Source organism: Argiope bruennichi, chromosome 4, assembly GCF_947563725.1.
Source record: "Argiope bruennichi chromosome 4, qqArgBrue1.1, whole genome shotgun sequence".
NCBI lineage: Eukaryota > Metazoa > Arthropoda > Arachnida > Araneae > Araneidae > Argiope > Argiope bruennichi.
The window spans coordinates 100,723,392-100,740,712 of NC_079154.1; the positions used below are offsets into that span (position 1 = coordinate 100,723,392).

Sequence of the window (17,321 nt, forward strand, 5' to 3'; positions counted from 1 at the left end):
GCCTTTAAAATTTTAAAAAAGGATTATCCCAATTTTTTAAATTTTATTTTCCTTAAGATTTTCATGACAGCTGTTTCTTGAACATTTAACATAATAAGTAATCCGAGGAGAATGTGTTATCTCTTCATTTTTCTTCGATTTATTCAAAAATAGGTGCGTTTTCTGTTTTGCTCAGTAGCGTAGTGTAATTGAATAACCACAAAATTTAATATAGACAGATATGTTAAGATCGCATACTAACATACGTAATATTCATATACTAAAATTCATTATTTATTTTATGAATTTTTACATTCAGATACTAATACATCGACAGGCTAACTTATAGACGCAATCGGCCCGAAATTTAATCCAAATCTATATTTATAACAATTACATTTTTCATGTAATTTCCTTATTTAATTTGTTATCTTGCTAATATTCTCAGATCCATCTCCATAATGGATTTGGTACAAACATTGGCAGAAATTTACAAACTTCAAGTGAACGCTTGGCAAATTTCATCAATGTAATTCATTCCGTTGCCATATTATGATATCAAATTATACGTAAATTCAAAAAAACTTTTTTGTTCACATCATAAGATCTAAAATATGCATATTCAATAGAATACTGTAGTCGAATTTTTTTAAAAATTTCCTCATTGTACATTTTCTACCGTGTACAACAAGAAAGTAATTATGCATCGAAGATTCAGTAACATTGACTACGGTATCTCAAATATTCACACACAAAAAAAAATCAATTACAATTCAAATTTAGTTACTGAAATCTATCGTAATAATATTCTGCTATATTTTTTAAATTCCCGTTAGTTTTTACTCTGACAGATTAAATTACTACATGAATTCCCATTTTCAATCATAAAACCGTAGAATACTTCTAATATTTCTGATGAAAATATAAAGATGAAGCATAGATATATGTATGGAAAAAATATATAGGTGAGATTTTTTAAAAAGTTATAATATAAAACTAAAAAAGGAATAGTGCCGGAGAGCAAATATCTTGGATGGCGAGAATAATACAGAATTTTATACTCCTTATTTCCACAAAAATAAATCTCCGGTTTTTTAATAAAATTTATTTGTTGGTACAATTTACTATATTAAAAATTGCGTAATCCATTATTAAATTGTGTTAAAAGAAGAACAAAATTTAATTTTAAGATTCATTTCCCGAAAATTCCCTTTCCAAACCTTTACATCGAAGAGAATATGGTCATGCTATTTTTCGCTGAATATTTTTAAATTAAAATTTAATTAGTTAGAATTAGAACATGAGTTTGAATTCTAATTTTACAGGCTAGATTACAAAGACAAAAAAAAATATCTTTCAGAATTTCTGATAAAAAAAATCAATTAAAATTGAAGCCCAAGTAAATACGTTAATCTTTAAATTCACAAAAAGTAACAATCACTTTTTTCTAAGAATTTAAAGCCTTGTCCTTGAAGCTTTCATCGTAAGTCTGCTTTAACATGCCATCTATGCAATTAAATAAATGCGATTTTCCAATTACCGAAAGATATATTTCTTTTTATGTACCGGAGACTGCGTTTTTACTTCAAACATCTGCTAGGAAAATGAGATCGTGCCAAAGTGTTGTTATTGACTGAATTCTCCATTTTTTTTTTATGCGTATTTCTTTGTACACAAGCTAGTCAGTTTGCTACATTCCTTGCATTTTCTGTACATATAAGAAAATAAACTATTTCCTTTTCAACGTGTGTTTTTGTCGTGGCATAAAAACAATGAAAATGTGATTTTTCTGAATGTCGTAATTTAGGTGCTTCTACCCGACTTTCATATGTCTCTTCCATTCGTTTAAAATCTTGCAAACTGTCATTTCTCAAGCGATTGCACCATTTCTGAGATTTTTCAAGGATCAGGACGTATTTAAAGAAGGTATTTACAATAATTACGGCCGTGTTTTTCAGTATTATTCCTTATAATCCATCTGCGTGATATACATCTTTAAGGTTCCTTTGTTTGCATCTTTGTTATAATGAGGTTTTAAATGCAAATTGGGAAATGTTTTTTCAAGGCCCTAAGACTACTTTTCATCGTTATTTTCTGACAACTTCAGATCAATCAAAGGCTCAACAGCAATACGCTCATGAATTGTGAGGCTTAATACAATGAATAAAATTTATGTATTTAAATTTTCACAATCTTTTGTTACAAAGTACTGCCACAACTTTATACGAATAAAATAAAAATTGGATACATGTTAATTGGACAAAGAGTGATCTCTTATGCATCGTTATATAACCGAACCTTAGAAGGCATATTGTTATAAGCATCAAATTATTATTATTATAGGCAAATGTTTATTATGGTAATAAGCTCAATTATGTTCACAATTGTTGGATGTAGATTTCTTCCATTAATCTGAAAATATCCCATTCGTTAACTAATTCTTACTATATATTTGTGGGCATATTCACTAGCGCACGTGCAGGGAACTTTCTAGTATAACCTGAAACGTTTTAGTAATATCTCTTTTCGGACCACTTTTTTGTACTTTTGATGAAAATTTCCTTGCTTTTACATGATAGAACTTGTCTCATGAAATCGTTTGACATCATTTCGCTTTTTCAGTTCAATCATGTTTCCAAGGAAATAGAATGAAAGATGAAAAACTGGAAGCTATGCGCCACTTGGGGACTTAATTTTTTAATAGATAGCTATAAATGATTTAAGATTCAAATCCGTTATTCCGCTACTAAACAAATATATAATAATTATTAGTTTTTGAAAATAAGCAACTCGCACGCACGTAGTATTTTCTCCCAATTAAATTTCTATATAATGCCTAATTCGAAACGCGAATTCTTCTTTATGATCCAGTTAATTTATACTTGATATTAAACTGTATTATCCACCACTTATTAATGAACACAATTAATTTAAATCATGTATTTTTCGTTTGAAATCTATGCTCAAATATGTATTAATTGCTGCTTTATTTATTAATTTCATTTTAAATGATTTAATTCTGTTTTTATAGGTTTTTATTCTGAACTGAATTATACTAGATTTTAAGAATTATATTTTGTTATTTACTTATTATATTCTTCTTTTGATGCTGATCGAAATATTTAGTTCTTAGAATTACTCAGGATTGACAACATTCGACATAACAAAATTTGTTCAGCTGATTCTTTCCTTTTTTTAGAAATAAATAAAAGTGCTTTGGTTTCCAAATGCCATCCCGCAAATTCTTCATCCTTCACATTTATCAACTTTGCATCGCCCACTTTAACTTGAAGGCATTTTTAAGTTAATTAGGTTGATTGCTAATTAGCTATTATTCCAGAAAATTCTCTAATTCTAAAATTCTTTAATTTTCAAGGCAATTCTTTAGAAGCTCTTTAATCGCTTTTCTCGAAAATACATGTCACGACCCTTTTTAATCGAAAACTATTTATCGCAACCTTACAACTATCAAATAAATAAGTAAATGTTATTTTAATCAATAAATCAGAAAAAATTATATTTAAATAATTAATCAACAAAATATAATAAAATTCTTTAAAATTTCATTATTATTTGAAAGCAAATATTGAATTTTAAACGCTGGTTAATTCTCGTTTTCGTTCCTATTCACTGTATATGATCTTGTTATTGTTTACCCCAGAATTTTTTGGAAATCAATACAATAGCTTTAAACTCATCTAAGGAAAAGGCCTCTACATTATATTAAAGCACATTTATGTTTCTCATTTACACTTAGTTTATCTTTGCCATTATTTCACTTCCGATTCATTCGTAACCATTATAATAATGATACACATTATCCATACATCATTAAATATATGATGTATCTATTATGGTGCGAAGTTTCGATTTTATCCTTTTCTTCCTCATTTTGAGATCGCTTTAATCTTTTGTTTACTGAATTTCTTCAAGATGTATGCAAACTATATAAATACTTAATTTAGATACAAGAAATGCCTTACAGCCCAATTTTCTTATTCATCCCCAAGGTCACCATTTACATAAAAAATAATTTAGAATTTCGATATTCCGACAGGATTCGATGGAAGTACTATTTTTTAAACAATTTTATAATATTTGGTAATGTTTTAATAATAATTTGAAAGGTACCAAAATTATAACAACTGTATCAAATAATTCTGTGCATAATGTAAAGCATATGAAATAAAGAAAAATTAACAAAACAATAAATTAAAAAAATTATAACTTACCAAAATGCAAAATCCCATCGAGAGACGTCTCAATTATAGAGATAAAAAGCTTTCTGAAAGGTGATCGCTATCCTGGTTGGTATAAAAGTCATGTGTGGGGTTGGTTCCCTCTCCCTTACCGATATGTAGTACGTGTCTCCTATGTTAGGGGTTGTATCGTGGACTTGATGCCCTTTAGGACTTAACCATAGTTCCACCTATGCCATCACGACTTTCCTATCAATAAAAAAAAATTTTGTGTGCCTTCGAATGGGTCTCAGTAGTCAATTTTGATTACAAGAAAGCCAAATAAATATTATTTTATATATGCAAATTAATGGATGATTTCCAGTCTTCAAGGGATCCATCCATCTTGCCCTTGCATCATCTTATACACTTGTCTCTAACAAGCTTCCAAAGAGAAATACCGTTGTGCCAATCCAATAATTGAAGGGAAAATGGTTCTCAAAACGGTTAAGTTAACTCAGTATCATGAGGAAATTGGCGGGAATTACAAGTCTCATCATTAAATATAGGATTAAAAGCATCTCAATCATGTAAAATTAGAAATGCATTAGTAATATTCAAGATTGTACGATTTTCCTTGCATAGTAAATATTTAATTTTGAAATTTACTTATGTTTAGTATAAATATTGTTAATATACTAATATTCTCCCAGAAAATTTTAAATTACTATACTTTTAAATAAATTTAAATAATTATTAAGTTCGTAATAATCAATTATATATATATTAAAATTCCGATTATATGCCTTTTCATCATGTTTCGTTTTGCATTATCTTTTTAAACGACGTATAAACTGTTTATTAAATTTGATATTTGTTTCGAAATATGAGTTAATCAGTTAAAAAAATATGAAGGATTTCATAGAAGACAGATTTTACGTGTTTAATTTAAAACTAAATAGTTCGATTCTATTGTGAATCCTAATATTTATATTTCACATGCCTTTTCACATTCATGTCTCAAGTAAAGCTTTAAAATTTTTACTTATTTGTGAACCAAAATATTGGCAATTCCCAACTATTTACAATCTTCAAACGCCCTACATTTGTTCAAGGTAAATAGCATATCGTTCACCTAAAAATATAAGAAAAAACGTCTGTACTTAAATATTTGTACGCAAAAAAAAAGCTTCATTTTCCAAAAGAAACTGCATTAAACGGTCGTCACAACGATCAGACCTTGTTCGCCAAATCTATATGATCGCATTTCGTGTCAGCAAGTACCCTTTTCTATGGCGAGAAAATGTGTTTCTGTCTCGCGTATCATCTAATTTGGCAATAAAAAATCCTTTATCTCCTGGTTTATAGTTTGAATGAAATGCCTCGTTTACTCAGTGATTCTTAGCTCACAGGTGAATCGTGCAGGTTTTACGAGCATTCTAAGCTAAGCCCTCGGGTGAATTGCGATGCTGATGAACAAAACGCATTGCCCGGACAGAAATTCAGTCACGCATATTAAACGTAAGTTGGAATTGTTCAATATTTATAAGTTTATGTCAAGTAGAAATACATGAAAAATGTGCTTGCTTTTTATGGCAATTTTTTTAAAAAGAAGTTTAAATGTCAAGCTTTAAAGGAACGATATTTTGTTTGCATTTGAATTTCATCTGGAAATTAGATCGTTATAGAAGAAAACAAATATATATTCATTTTTGAACTTCAAATATTTTCTTTTTTAATATACTCACTTGAATTAAAATTGTTATTTATGTGAAATATTAAAATTGCATAATTTAATTCAATTCTAACAGATAAACACACTAACATACGGATCGCATTTTGCTGCGAAAAAATGTTTTGTTGGACCTATAATCCATAGTTTGTTAATAACTTTTAAGGTTAACATAGGGTTAATAACTTTAAAAATATTACTTTTAAGTTAATTTTCTAAATCATCTAATATTCCTGGAACAAAAATTCTTTTATAAGCTTTCAAGTTTATAAAATTCTAAAAATTGCATCCCGCAAGATTTTTATACGTTTGATATTCATAACCTAATTGTTTTCGAATAGGGTTTCATTCATTAATATTTGTTTCGTTCAAAAAACAGTACTAAAAGCTTTCGCAAACAGTTGAGGTTTAACCACTCATGGCCTTTAAATGTTTGAAAAATTTCATATCTTAATTATCACATATTTATTCTTCTTTCACAATCATAATTATTTATTGATAGTAGCAGCTTTCTCTCAAAATTAAAAGTGGCCATACATATTTTTGGATCCATTTCATAAATATTTAGTTGTTGGTAGTTTAGAAATAAATGGGTAGATCTGCTTCCAAATGAGCTTCGCGAAATTCTGTTTTAGAATTGGTAATCATTCTCTAGAATACTTTTATTCGGAAATTCTTAATGTATTTAACACACTGACTGCCGCATCACTCACGTGCTTCGCGTGACAGTAAAAGTTCTCAGTCAATGTAGAATTTGATGCCAGTAGAACAAGCCTATGCTTAGTTTATATCTCCTTTTTTTAACACGTTACTCAGCACTTGAATCACCTGTGATTCATGCTTGTTATCCAATTACTTTCTTCTCGACTACAATTTAAAAGAGAGCAAATAAGTAAACATCTTATTAAAGAGTGGTCCGAATCACAAGAGTGAATCATGGCTGCGAAAGTGTTAAAACCGTTAACTGAATGCTCTTTAAATATTTCTACTTATTTTAACGTTAATGTTGGGCTGTTTCAATTATGCATGTAAAGCATTTCGATATTTTAATATTAATACAATTCAGACATTTTGCTGTATTCTTTAATTTAGATTAGACAAAATAATTCGATACAGAAAAAGAATTATTATGTTTCATGGATGGTACTTTTCCGCTGCTCAGACTTACTTCCTTTTAAAAACTTTTTCTTTTTGTCTATTCTGGAAATCTCATGTTCTTACATCACACATAACATAAATTAAAAAGAAACAACAATTATACTTTATCGTTCCGATGTATTCTCTACATTCGGACAGCAGAAATCGTCCTTTCTTCCTTGTTTTGATTTAGTCTACATCTAGTTGGAAAAGATCGAAGAATGAATTTAAAACCCGTGCTTGAAACCATATTAAATAAATTGATATTTGTAGAGGCCTCGTATATTCTCATTAAAACACATCTCTGAAGTATCGAAGCATGCAAACGTCAGATCTTAATTGTCTTTCTTTATTAGATGGGAAATATCGCATCTTTTAACTTTCAAATCCAATAATACATTTTAGATTTAGCACTTTGAGCACAACCATACACAAATACATATATTATTTGTATTTAAATTGAAAAAACGTTTTTGTGTTAAAACAAATTTTGGCTTTCGTCAATAGTTTCACTTATCTTCATCCTCTGTTACCCAAGTTTCTTTTTAAAATGTTTTTTTTTCCGTCTTTGCAGTTTTTGCTAGCATAAATTGTCTATGGAGTTTCAACATGTTTCATTTTAATTTGTCATTAACTGAAAAATTTTGAAATATTTTTCAGTTAATTACTAAAGAAGCAAATCTTGGATGTGCCTCGTGGTTAAATGAGATCGAATTGTAGTAGAACATATCTGAAAAAATCTTTTAATATTTTTATCATGGAAAAACCAAGATAAGACATGTTTCATTCCCAAAATTTTATCAAGAGGATTTTTTGTATCATAAAGTAGGAAAGTTTATGGTCAATCATTCCGTATTTAGAATAATCTTGAATTTTTTTCCCATCTTCTCGGGTTTTCCCACTTTGCATATTATGTAGGAAATTTCTGTTTTTTACTTATAATTAAATTTTGGGTCGAAATTTTTTAAAAACATATGTAACTAAAATCTTAAAAAATGAAAAAAAAAATCTTTCCTTTTCTGTAGTTTACGTTAAATAATGACCGATCGATTTTGCGCCGAATATTATAATTTCAACGGTGTGTGTTTTATTTTAAGTTTTAACAACGTGTGTTTTTTTTTAGTATAAACTGAACTAGCCGGAGTCCTGGTCTCGATGTAGCGCGCCTTCCCCGTGGCCTGCGCGTCCCGGCTTCGAGTCTTGGTTCGGGCATGATTGTTCTTTACCCTGTGTTCTATCTGTGAGGTGTGTGAAAAAGCCCCCCTCCTTCGTAAAAAGTGGTTGTGCAAGCGAGTGTGAGAGTGCCATCTTCTTTGAAGCTAGAAGTTAGACTTCTACCCCGGGTGCTCAGAGGGCCTTTATCCTCGGAAGCTTCTGCACAAACTCGGCTTAAAATCGCTTTCGTCTATGACAAGTGCTATAATTAACAACATAAATTGAACAATTTCGTGCCGTCGTTAGAATTAATTGCAAGGTAACTCATAGAAAACGATGGTAATAGTTACTTAACCATTTTGATTAATCCAGGAATAGTATATCCCTAGTTTCGACTTAGTTTCGGATTCTCAGTTCAAAAATCTGTTCAAACAGCTCAATTTAGAAAAAATAAGGAATGTAATGTTTTTATTCCTGCAAGATGATAGACTGCTCTTCTAGATAAAGTACAAAAATAAGGAAATAAGCAACTCAATAACATGTAACATATCCTCAGTATCCAATCTGAGTTACAAATTCCAAATCTACCACTACTCCCCCCCCCCCCACATTATTTAGCATCTTGTTCAAACCGGCAGAAGAGAAATGCAGTGACTCGGAACTTCATGTGAAGCGAATAACACAACCAGCGCAAAAACACAAATTATCTTAGTATGTCTGGGGCATAAATTTCTGCTTAAGGTTGTAAAGAGTTCATCGTGTACAGTTATTCTTTCAAAATAATATAATTTATCTGGATTTGAACCAAAAAGGAAACTGGTGTTCAAGGTCTATACCCTTTCTACGTATGTAAACATTGCCTTTAATACGAGGCGGGATAATAAACCACTCGTAAAACGTTTTATGCATCCTCATTTCTGTGACAAATTACAATTGTTTGACAACAGCTGTTATGATATGCGCTTTAGAGTTTAAGTAATAATTACACTGACGCGCTATTAACAATCCCTAAAAGGAATAATTGTCAAATTAGTCTTGTGCCGTTTCAAAAGCCGACATAATTTCCACTTTAGTACGATCTTCGAATTCTCGAAAGAAACGTCCAAAACAAGGTTTGGTTAAATCAAGAGAACTCCTCAAATGGTTAGGAATAGTGATAGCTGGATTCTCAAAAAGTGCTCTTGGTTTTGGGATTTGGAGGGTTTTTAGATCATAAGTTATGGTAAACAGTTCCGAATTTGGTAAGTTTATGCTAAAGGTTATTCAGCTTATCTTATTAACCCTTTAAAAGGCCATTTTTTTCTAGTCATATTATGTTAAAATATTTTTAGGCTTGAAATTAGAATAAGAAAAGGGATTCATTTAGCTTATTAGATAAATTTAATATTAATTAATTAATTTGGTTAATTAATAATTAAGTAACAAATCAAGGCACATCATTTTATCTGAGATAAAGAACTAAAGCATCTAAGTTTCTGCCTTTCTAAAAAAATTTGTCAGAACTTATACCAACCTACATAATTTCATACAAAGATTGATAAATTTGGTGGGAAGCATACTTCCCATGGCCCTAGAAAGGGTTAACCCTTTTTATACTTCTCAAATTTAGTATTTAATAGAATTGTCCAGAAAGTTATGGAATCTGATTGTTTGATGTTTACCAATTTGAAATATTATATCACTATAAAAATGTCTATAAAATTCGTATTATATTGAAAATATAGGTTTAATAATGCTCAATTTTTACTAAAAAATTCTTTAATAATGCATCCACATTTATTAAGAGCAATCTCTTTAAATATATATTTATTTAACTTTTTTTTGTATACGATTCCCAAAGAGAAGTTTACATGTACAAATAAGCGCGTAGGTTTATTTAGCATATTCCATTTTTCATGTTTTCATTAACTTCTGTTTTTCCAAGAAGCTCATCGCGAGTTTGTCTTCTCATTATTTTTTTCTATCTAGTTCAGATTCGATATTTGTATTGTTCTATTGAAAGTTTGTTTGTTTGGCTTTTCTATAAAATTGTTCTCTGGTGCTTTTTCATTCAAAAGATTATAATTTGATTAACCTTGTCGTATTTTGAAGCTAATTATTTAGTGATTAAGTTTTGATTCTGCATGTGTGAATCTGTTACTTTTTTTTATTTTTTCATTTAAGTAGTATGATATGTCCGCGTTATCAAGGAAAGGGGCTGCAGTAGCTTCTGAGGGTGAAGACCCCTGAGCAGCCGAGGGCAGAAATCTGACTTTTAGCTCATATGAAGATGAAACTCACACAGTCGCTTGCACAACCCTTTTTTACGGGGGGGCACATTCACACACCTCACAGATAGAACACAAACGAAGAACAACCATGCCCGAACCGGGATTCGAGCACGGGACGCCCAGATATTTAAGAAGTATAGAAAAAGCATTTGCAATCGTCAAAAATTATAAACTCGAGATTTTGACAAATCTCCATGTTTCAAATCACCCCGAGTTAGAAAAACACATTTTTTGCATTATGCCTGTCTGTAAGAGAACTCAAACGCTTTGAATTAGATGGATTAAATTTGATGTATGTTCTTTACACCAAATATGTAAATTTCTGTCAAATTGTGTGCAAAATCTGTTTTAGAGGAAGTCTGTCCGGTTGTTCGAATATGTTAATATGATAAAAATAAAACAAAAAAAGATGGAGAAAATTCAGTACAATGATTTATCATCTGTAGGGTAGAACATCTATCAAATTTTGAGCTAAATGCAAGTAGTGGTTGACCGAGTATCCCTCTGTACTTTCAGAAGCGAGGAAACTCAACAATGACTTAAATATGACAAATTTGGTGTTTGACTTTTGATCATAATTGTAGTTCTGTGTCAAATCTTGATTTCAAGCGGTTGGAAAAAGCACGCCTAAAACGCAATTAGATATAACTCCAAAAATTTAATTTTTGATCTCGGGAAAGTTTAAAACAGTAGATTTGTTAAAATCTAGAGTTCGAATTTTTTGGCATTCAAAATACTTTCTCTATAGACTTCATGCACGAGAAAGCAAAAAATGTGCAACTAAATTGACCAGTCTATTGAAAAATTAGGCCTCATAATCTGCACAGCTTAGCGCTTCAAAATTCCTGCATCTGCCATTGTAACGGGTAAATTTGGCATTGGAAGTTTTTGATATTTAACCTTTTCGAAATATCAATAACCCTGTATTTAAATTATTACTTTTATACTCTACATTTAGGTAGATAAATGTATTGTAATAAATGTTGAAATTTTGTTGATTCGCAGTGAAAAAAGTGATATCATGATGCATCTCAAGATTCATTGCACAACGGGTAATAAATATATTTGAAATTAATGTAGATAAATCAATTACTTTCGCTAACCGAGTTGTCGAAAAGAATTTCTTTATGTTCAATTTCAATCAAGAGATCCACTGATCAAGCGATAACAATTTCTGAATGGATTGATATTTGATTTCAATGAATTTTGAAATTCATTCATTTGTAATTCAAATTGGAAAATCTTTTTCTTTCAGGTAGCTGCCACACGAGGCTAAATGGCGCGATTGTTAGGCATTCGGCGCCTTGAGCCCGTGGTTGACCTCAACCCCTCCGATTCGACTGCAAATCTCACTTCATACAACCAGGATCAAGACTACTTTCAGAATCCCACATTCGAAGACGATTATGAAACAGGTAGGGTACCCAAGTACGCAGAAATTTCCAGTTTTTCTTGAAAATTGCGAAATAAAATTGTTAAAAAAAGTTATAGGACAATGTAAAGGGAGTCTTGTTGTTTCGGCGAAAATTGATTACATTTTTTAACAAAGACGGTAATCTTTAAATCCATAAAATGAAACATTCTTAAAAGATAAAAAAAATTCTGGAATGGTTTTGGACTTTTATCAGAATGTATATGTATCAGGATAAAGAGATATAGAATTTAATTCCTTGTTTTCTTTCGAGTATCGTATCTCTGGACAAAGATACTTCAAAAGGTGCAATTAAACTTTCGCATAGATAATTTACAATCCCTTTAAATTTAAGTATGAATTTCTAATGGTTTTATTATGCTTCCTATGATGGAAGAATATTCCACTAAATATTTTAATTTAAATAAATGTATATTTTGTGACATTTAATATAATTTTATAAAGAAATTTCAACACATGTAAAACTGTTTTTAATCTTTGGCTGCCATGTGACTAACTGGTGAGTTGCATAGTAGCCAACCATCTGATTGTACCAACCATCTATCTATTAGACGACTTCTTTTCTATTATATTTAAGAGACCTCAAAGAAGAGGGCCATCTAATTAGATAGATGGTCTGAATATCATGTGTGAGTAATGTCTTGAAAGTCTTAAAATGTTTATTAAATCTCGTACTTTGACCAAGACAGACTTTTCAGATAGAAATATTTGCGAAAAGTCTTACCGAATATGTAGAGTGGTGCAAATGTGAACTCTTTCGAAGTTAGTTTCTATAATAAATTGATAAGAAGCTAAATTAAATTGATAAATTTAAATAATTGATAAGAAGCTTATAAATTGATAAGAAGCTAAAAATTATTAAAGAATAATTAGAACTCATTAAAGAGCTAATAATGAGATAATTATAAAATTAAATTTTCGGTAATCAGTTTCTTTGATGCCAAGGTTTACCGTATGTATCTTAATTTCAGACCCATGATGGAAAGTTTAAATATTCAATATCCATTTCGTCAATGAACTTGTTATGTGCTAAATATATCTTGGCTTATTGAACGTTGTTCTGAAAGTACTTAGATTGATATTCAAACGCATTTGTGAAATATCTGCATTGACGCTGCCTGCTTTTCGCCAAATTTATTGAAATTATTTTTTCTGCCATCAATCACGGAAAGTTTCGCTCATTTAACAATAATACCGTATACAATTCAGATTATTTTACTGATATCATAATATATGGACTTAAACTAAAAATAAACAGTCTTAATGCAATTTCTTTTTTTTTTCAGCGAGTGTTGAATGGCGTGCTTCATCACCGGCTGTCTCCATTTCTCTTGAAAACCCTGTCAGTACCACAACACCAACAAATAACAACAACAACAACAACAACATTAACATCAGTAATCAGAACCAGACGAAAAAATCACTCGTACCCACGGATTCCGGAATCATCATTTGTGGTCCAAAATCTTCTACAGACGATTCTTCCTCTGTCGGAGGGAAGAGCTTGGACTCGGGGGTGGGCGAGACGGGTGCCAGGGGCAGCATCGTTTCCATCGGCAGCATCAAATCTCTCCAATCTGTCAGCGGCTGGTCCCGTTCCAGGCTTTCCAGAAACAGTCTGAGAAGCATCAAAGGAGAACCAGAACCATATCAGCAAGAGACATTGCTTGCCATCTGTGTTCAAATCTTCATACCTTTCCTCATTGCTGGCATGGGAACGTGTGGTGCTGGCATCGTGCTTGACTATGTAGAGGTACAGAAATACTCTTGAATAGTCATTGATCTGAAATCTAAAATGTCGCGTTTCTTTAAAACATTCGAAATGTAGGTTTGGGAGTCTATTGAAAAACAGCAAATAATCAGCAGGAGTTTTCTCCTTGTGGATTTCTCCTATGAAAGTCTTATTCTTCTTCCCTCACATAAAGTTATAGACTTTGGGCAAACTCTCGAATACCTTGCATGGCAAAGGTGAATAGATCGTTGTGGGTGAACCTAATATTTTTACTGAATCTATCGTGCGAATATGCATTTATACACCTTTTTTTCCCCCCGACCGATTTTAACCAAAATTTCTCACGGAATTGCAGTTAGTCTCAAGATCACACACAAATTTTATATAATTGCATTTTGGTGCCAGAAAAAAGTGTAGATTGATACCCAGTCAATCTTTTGACAAACTTGGGTCAAAATTTGAGAGGAAAATCTACATTTTTGATGTAAACTAAAATGGAATAAATAATATGGAATTAATTTTCAAAACATAAAAAGTATTATATAGATATTTATGTTTTGGAATTATCAAGTTCACTTGTATTTGAGCAGTCAAACAGATAGACTTTCTTGAATTGAATTTCGTTTGATATTTTACAAAAATCTACAAATATGATCAGGAGTCCTTAACGCAACTTTCAGCCTTCTAGCTTAAAACGTTTGTTAGTTATCTTGTGTATCGATAGACATAAGAAAGATAACTTCCTTGAAATGAATTTCGTTTGATATTTTACAAAAATCTACAAATTTGATCAGGAGTCCTTAGCACAACTTTCAGCCTTCTAGCTTAAAGAATTTGTTAGTTATCTTGTTTATCGATAGACATAAGAAAGATAACTTCCTTGAAATAAATTTCGTTTGATATTTTACAAAAATCTACAAATATGATCAGGAGTCCTTTGCGCAACTTTCAGCCTTCTAGCTTAAAGCGTTTGTTAGTTATCTTGTTTATCGATAGACATAAGAAAGATAACTTCCTTGAATTGAATTCCGTTTGATATTTTACAAAAATCTACAAATATGATCGGGAGTCCATAGCCCAACTTTCAGCATTCTAGCTTAAAACGTTTGTTAGTTATCTTGTTTATCGATAGATATAATGCTAAAAATGTTTACCGAGCTCAAGGAAGTCTGAAACCTAGAAATTCTTCAAAATCTTGTGTTCAGAATTTTTTTGACAGTTGCAATACTACTTCTCTATATTTCATTTATGAGAAAGTAAAATGAGAGTATGAGTTTTCATTAAATGTGTTCATATGTGTTGAAAGACTGGCCTTCAACGTAGCGGAGGTAATAAAAGTCAAATGTTTAATAAGTAGTGAGGTTATCAGTCAAAATCACCACAATGCACTAATTTCATAAAAAGTTGACCACAATGCTGAATATGTTACCTGTCGTGAAAAATGGTTTTGAACCGATATTGTTCCTTGCATAAAAATGCATTCATTTATAGTTAAAAATAGGCTGGTAGCAACCACTTGAGGTCTGATCCACTAATCCATATATCCGCATTTGTATTGTGCGCAATTGATTTGAAATTTGAATTGACTGAGTCATTTTACGTTTATTATGAGAGGATGAAATAACTAACTTCCCTTCGTCACAATTTCAGGTATGCAGCTTTGTCAAGAATTAATGAAAAGGGACTTTTTGTTATATCTGTAAAGCAAAAAATGTTTCATTTATTGAATGAAAAGTCATTAGTTTTTATACCATTATCAAAGGTTAACAATTGGGCTGAAAGCAACCATCTGAGCTCTGACCTAGTATTAAAAGTTAGTTTGAAGCTCGATTCCGGCAAATATCCATTATTTATGTAGAATTGTAGGGTTAAAATTCCATCACGATTCAAAATGTTGAAGTGCAAAACTGAATATTTAATACCGCTTAAATGCCATTTTACCAGCATTTAAAAGTATAAATGAACATTTACTGTTTATCCTTTTGCCCCTTTTTTTTAATTGCCATTAACACCTTGGGTTTACGGTTTTCATAGTAAGTTTTACTTTCTCTCAAAAGTAAAAGGATTAAGCAAATTTAGTTCTTAAATATCTAGAATGTTATATCAACTTATATCAAACTTAAAAACCATGCTTCACTAAGTATTTTAATACAATTTTGTTGGTAATAAAACGGAATAGTGCAGAAAGGAAGTTCGATATATCTTATTTTCATTTATTTAGTCTTGTTTGTTTTTCATTCAGACTTTCGTTTTAGATTTGCGGCAATCCATTCACCAAAATTCTTAAAGTTGAAAATAGAGTTTTAAATTAAACCAAACATCTCATTTTCTAGCCAGATCTGAGAAGCAAATTCCTTGTTGTCTGTGCATGACGAAGTAGCAGAATTTATCATCACTCATTCTAAAACAAATCTTGTTTTCAGAATTAAAATTAGAATATAGAGGTTGTATTTAGAATATTCAAGGAAAGATTTACTATACGTTAAGGTGAAAATGCAAATATTTACAAAATATGTAATGTGGGGATTTTACACAACATTAGGTTTAAAGTAACAAAAATTAGCAAAAATACATCAAGAATTTCGAATATTGTATAATTCTTGTATTTAATTCAAGGTCAGATCCAATATTTCATTGATATTTAAGGCCACATGCTTAAGAATTTTTTTGTTTATCGGATGATCAAATCAATTTCCAGCCCTAATTTCATCAATATTTTCTAGGTCTAATGTATTTTGAATTTATAATCGAAATTCAAACATACTCAAACATTATGGAGTTCGACTCAGTCATTATCTTAGCTTAAGTTACGAGATTTTCCACCAAACAAGTTTTGTAATTTCAAAATTATCCATAAATTTAGTTAAAATTTTTTATTCTCTTTGTTTACAAAATTATTTTTAATTATCTTTAAAATATGGAATTTAATCAAATCCTTATTTATTATTACTTAATGTATCGAATTTTATACAATTCTTAAATTGGAGTGTTTGTTTAAGGAACGAATATTTCTGGTTGTCTCACATGTAGCAAATTGACCTTTAAAACTGTCACTAAAGAGGCATTCAAAATCTTTTATCTGCTGTCATTCTAGAGCAAAATATTTTCCGTTTGTTTGTAGTCGTAAAGGATTGTAAACTTACGAAATGTGTTTGTGTTTATATTGAAGACTAAAGATTCAAAATCCGTGTTATTCTAATAAAAAAAATTGACAATAAAGCAAAGGTGAATGACTAGAACAATTTCGGAAAATACCACTCTACGTCTTATCTTGTTTTAGAAGATATAAAGTAACCTTTCTTCACAATCTGTTTTAACGAGTTACTCACGGTATAACATTATCTTGATTTATTCATAGATTAAACTTTCAGATATTTCTGATAGTTTTCACTTATATACTTACTTTATTGATTTCGTAGATTTTTCCACAGTTTCGTTAAGATTTGAGCAATTAAATTCAAGCTGATATTTTCAAATATGAAATTTAATTCTTAAAAATCAATATGAAAATATTGTAATCTATGAAAAAATAAAAAAACAATGACTGAATAAAAAAATAAAAATGTTTTATTAAACAATACAACTGAGCATGATGGAGTGTTTTGATACTTTGACACCTTATAAATGAGATATAAGCTGAAAACTGTCAACAATATTCTCTAATCGAATTTCTAATATACTCCACCTTGCAGAAAAATAAAGAAAA

The 17,321-nt window shown here is 30.4% G+C and overlaps 1 protein-coding gene across 3 annotated transcripts in view; it reads left to right on the forward strand.

Moving 5' to 3' along the window:
• LOC129966602 (solute carrier family 41 member 1-like) overlaps nt 1–17,321 on the forward strand; it is a 91,224-nt gene that overhangs the window by 48,764 nt on the left and 25,139 nt on the right. For 2 of the 3 annotated variants that reach the window (XM_056081096.1, XM_056081095.1), the window contains exons 2-3: nt 11,707–11,866; nt 13,170–13,636. In XM_056081096.1, the coding sequence (XP_055937071.1) occupies nt 11,728–11,866; nt 13,170–13,636 (606 nt within the window). In that variant the 5' untranslated portion in view covers nt 11,707–11,727. Of the gene's footprint in view, nt 1–5,655; nt 5,679–11,706; nt 11,867–13,169; nt 13,637–17,321 lie in introns of those variants that run through there. The other variant, XM_056081097.1, reaches the window with a different exon arrangement.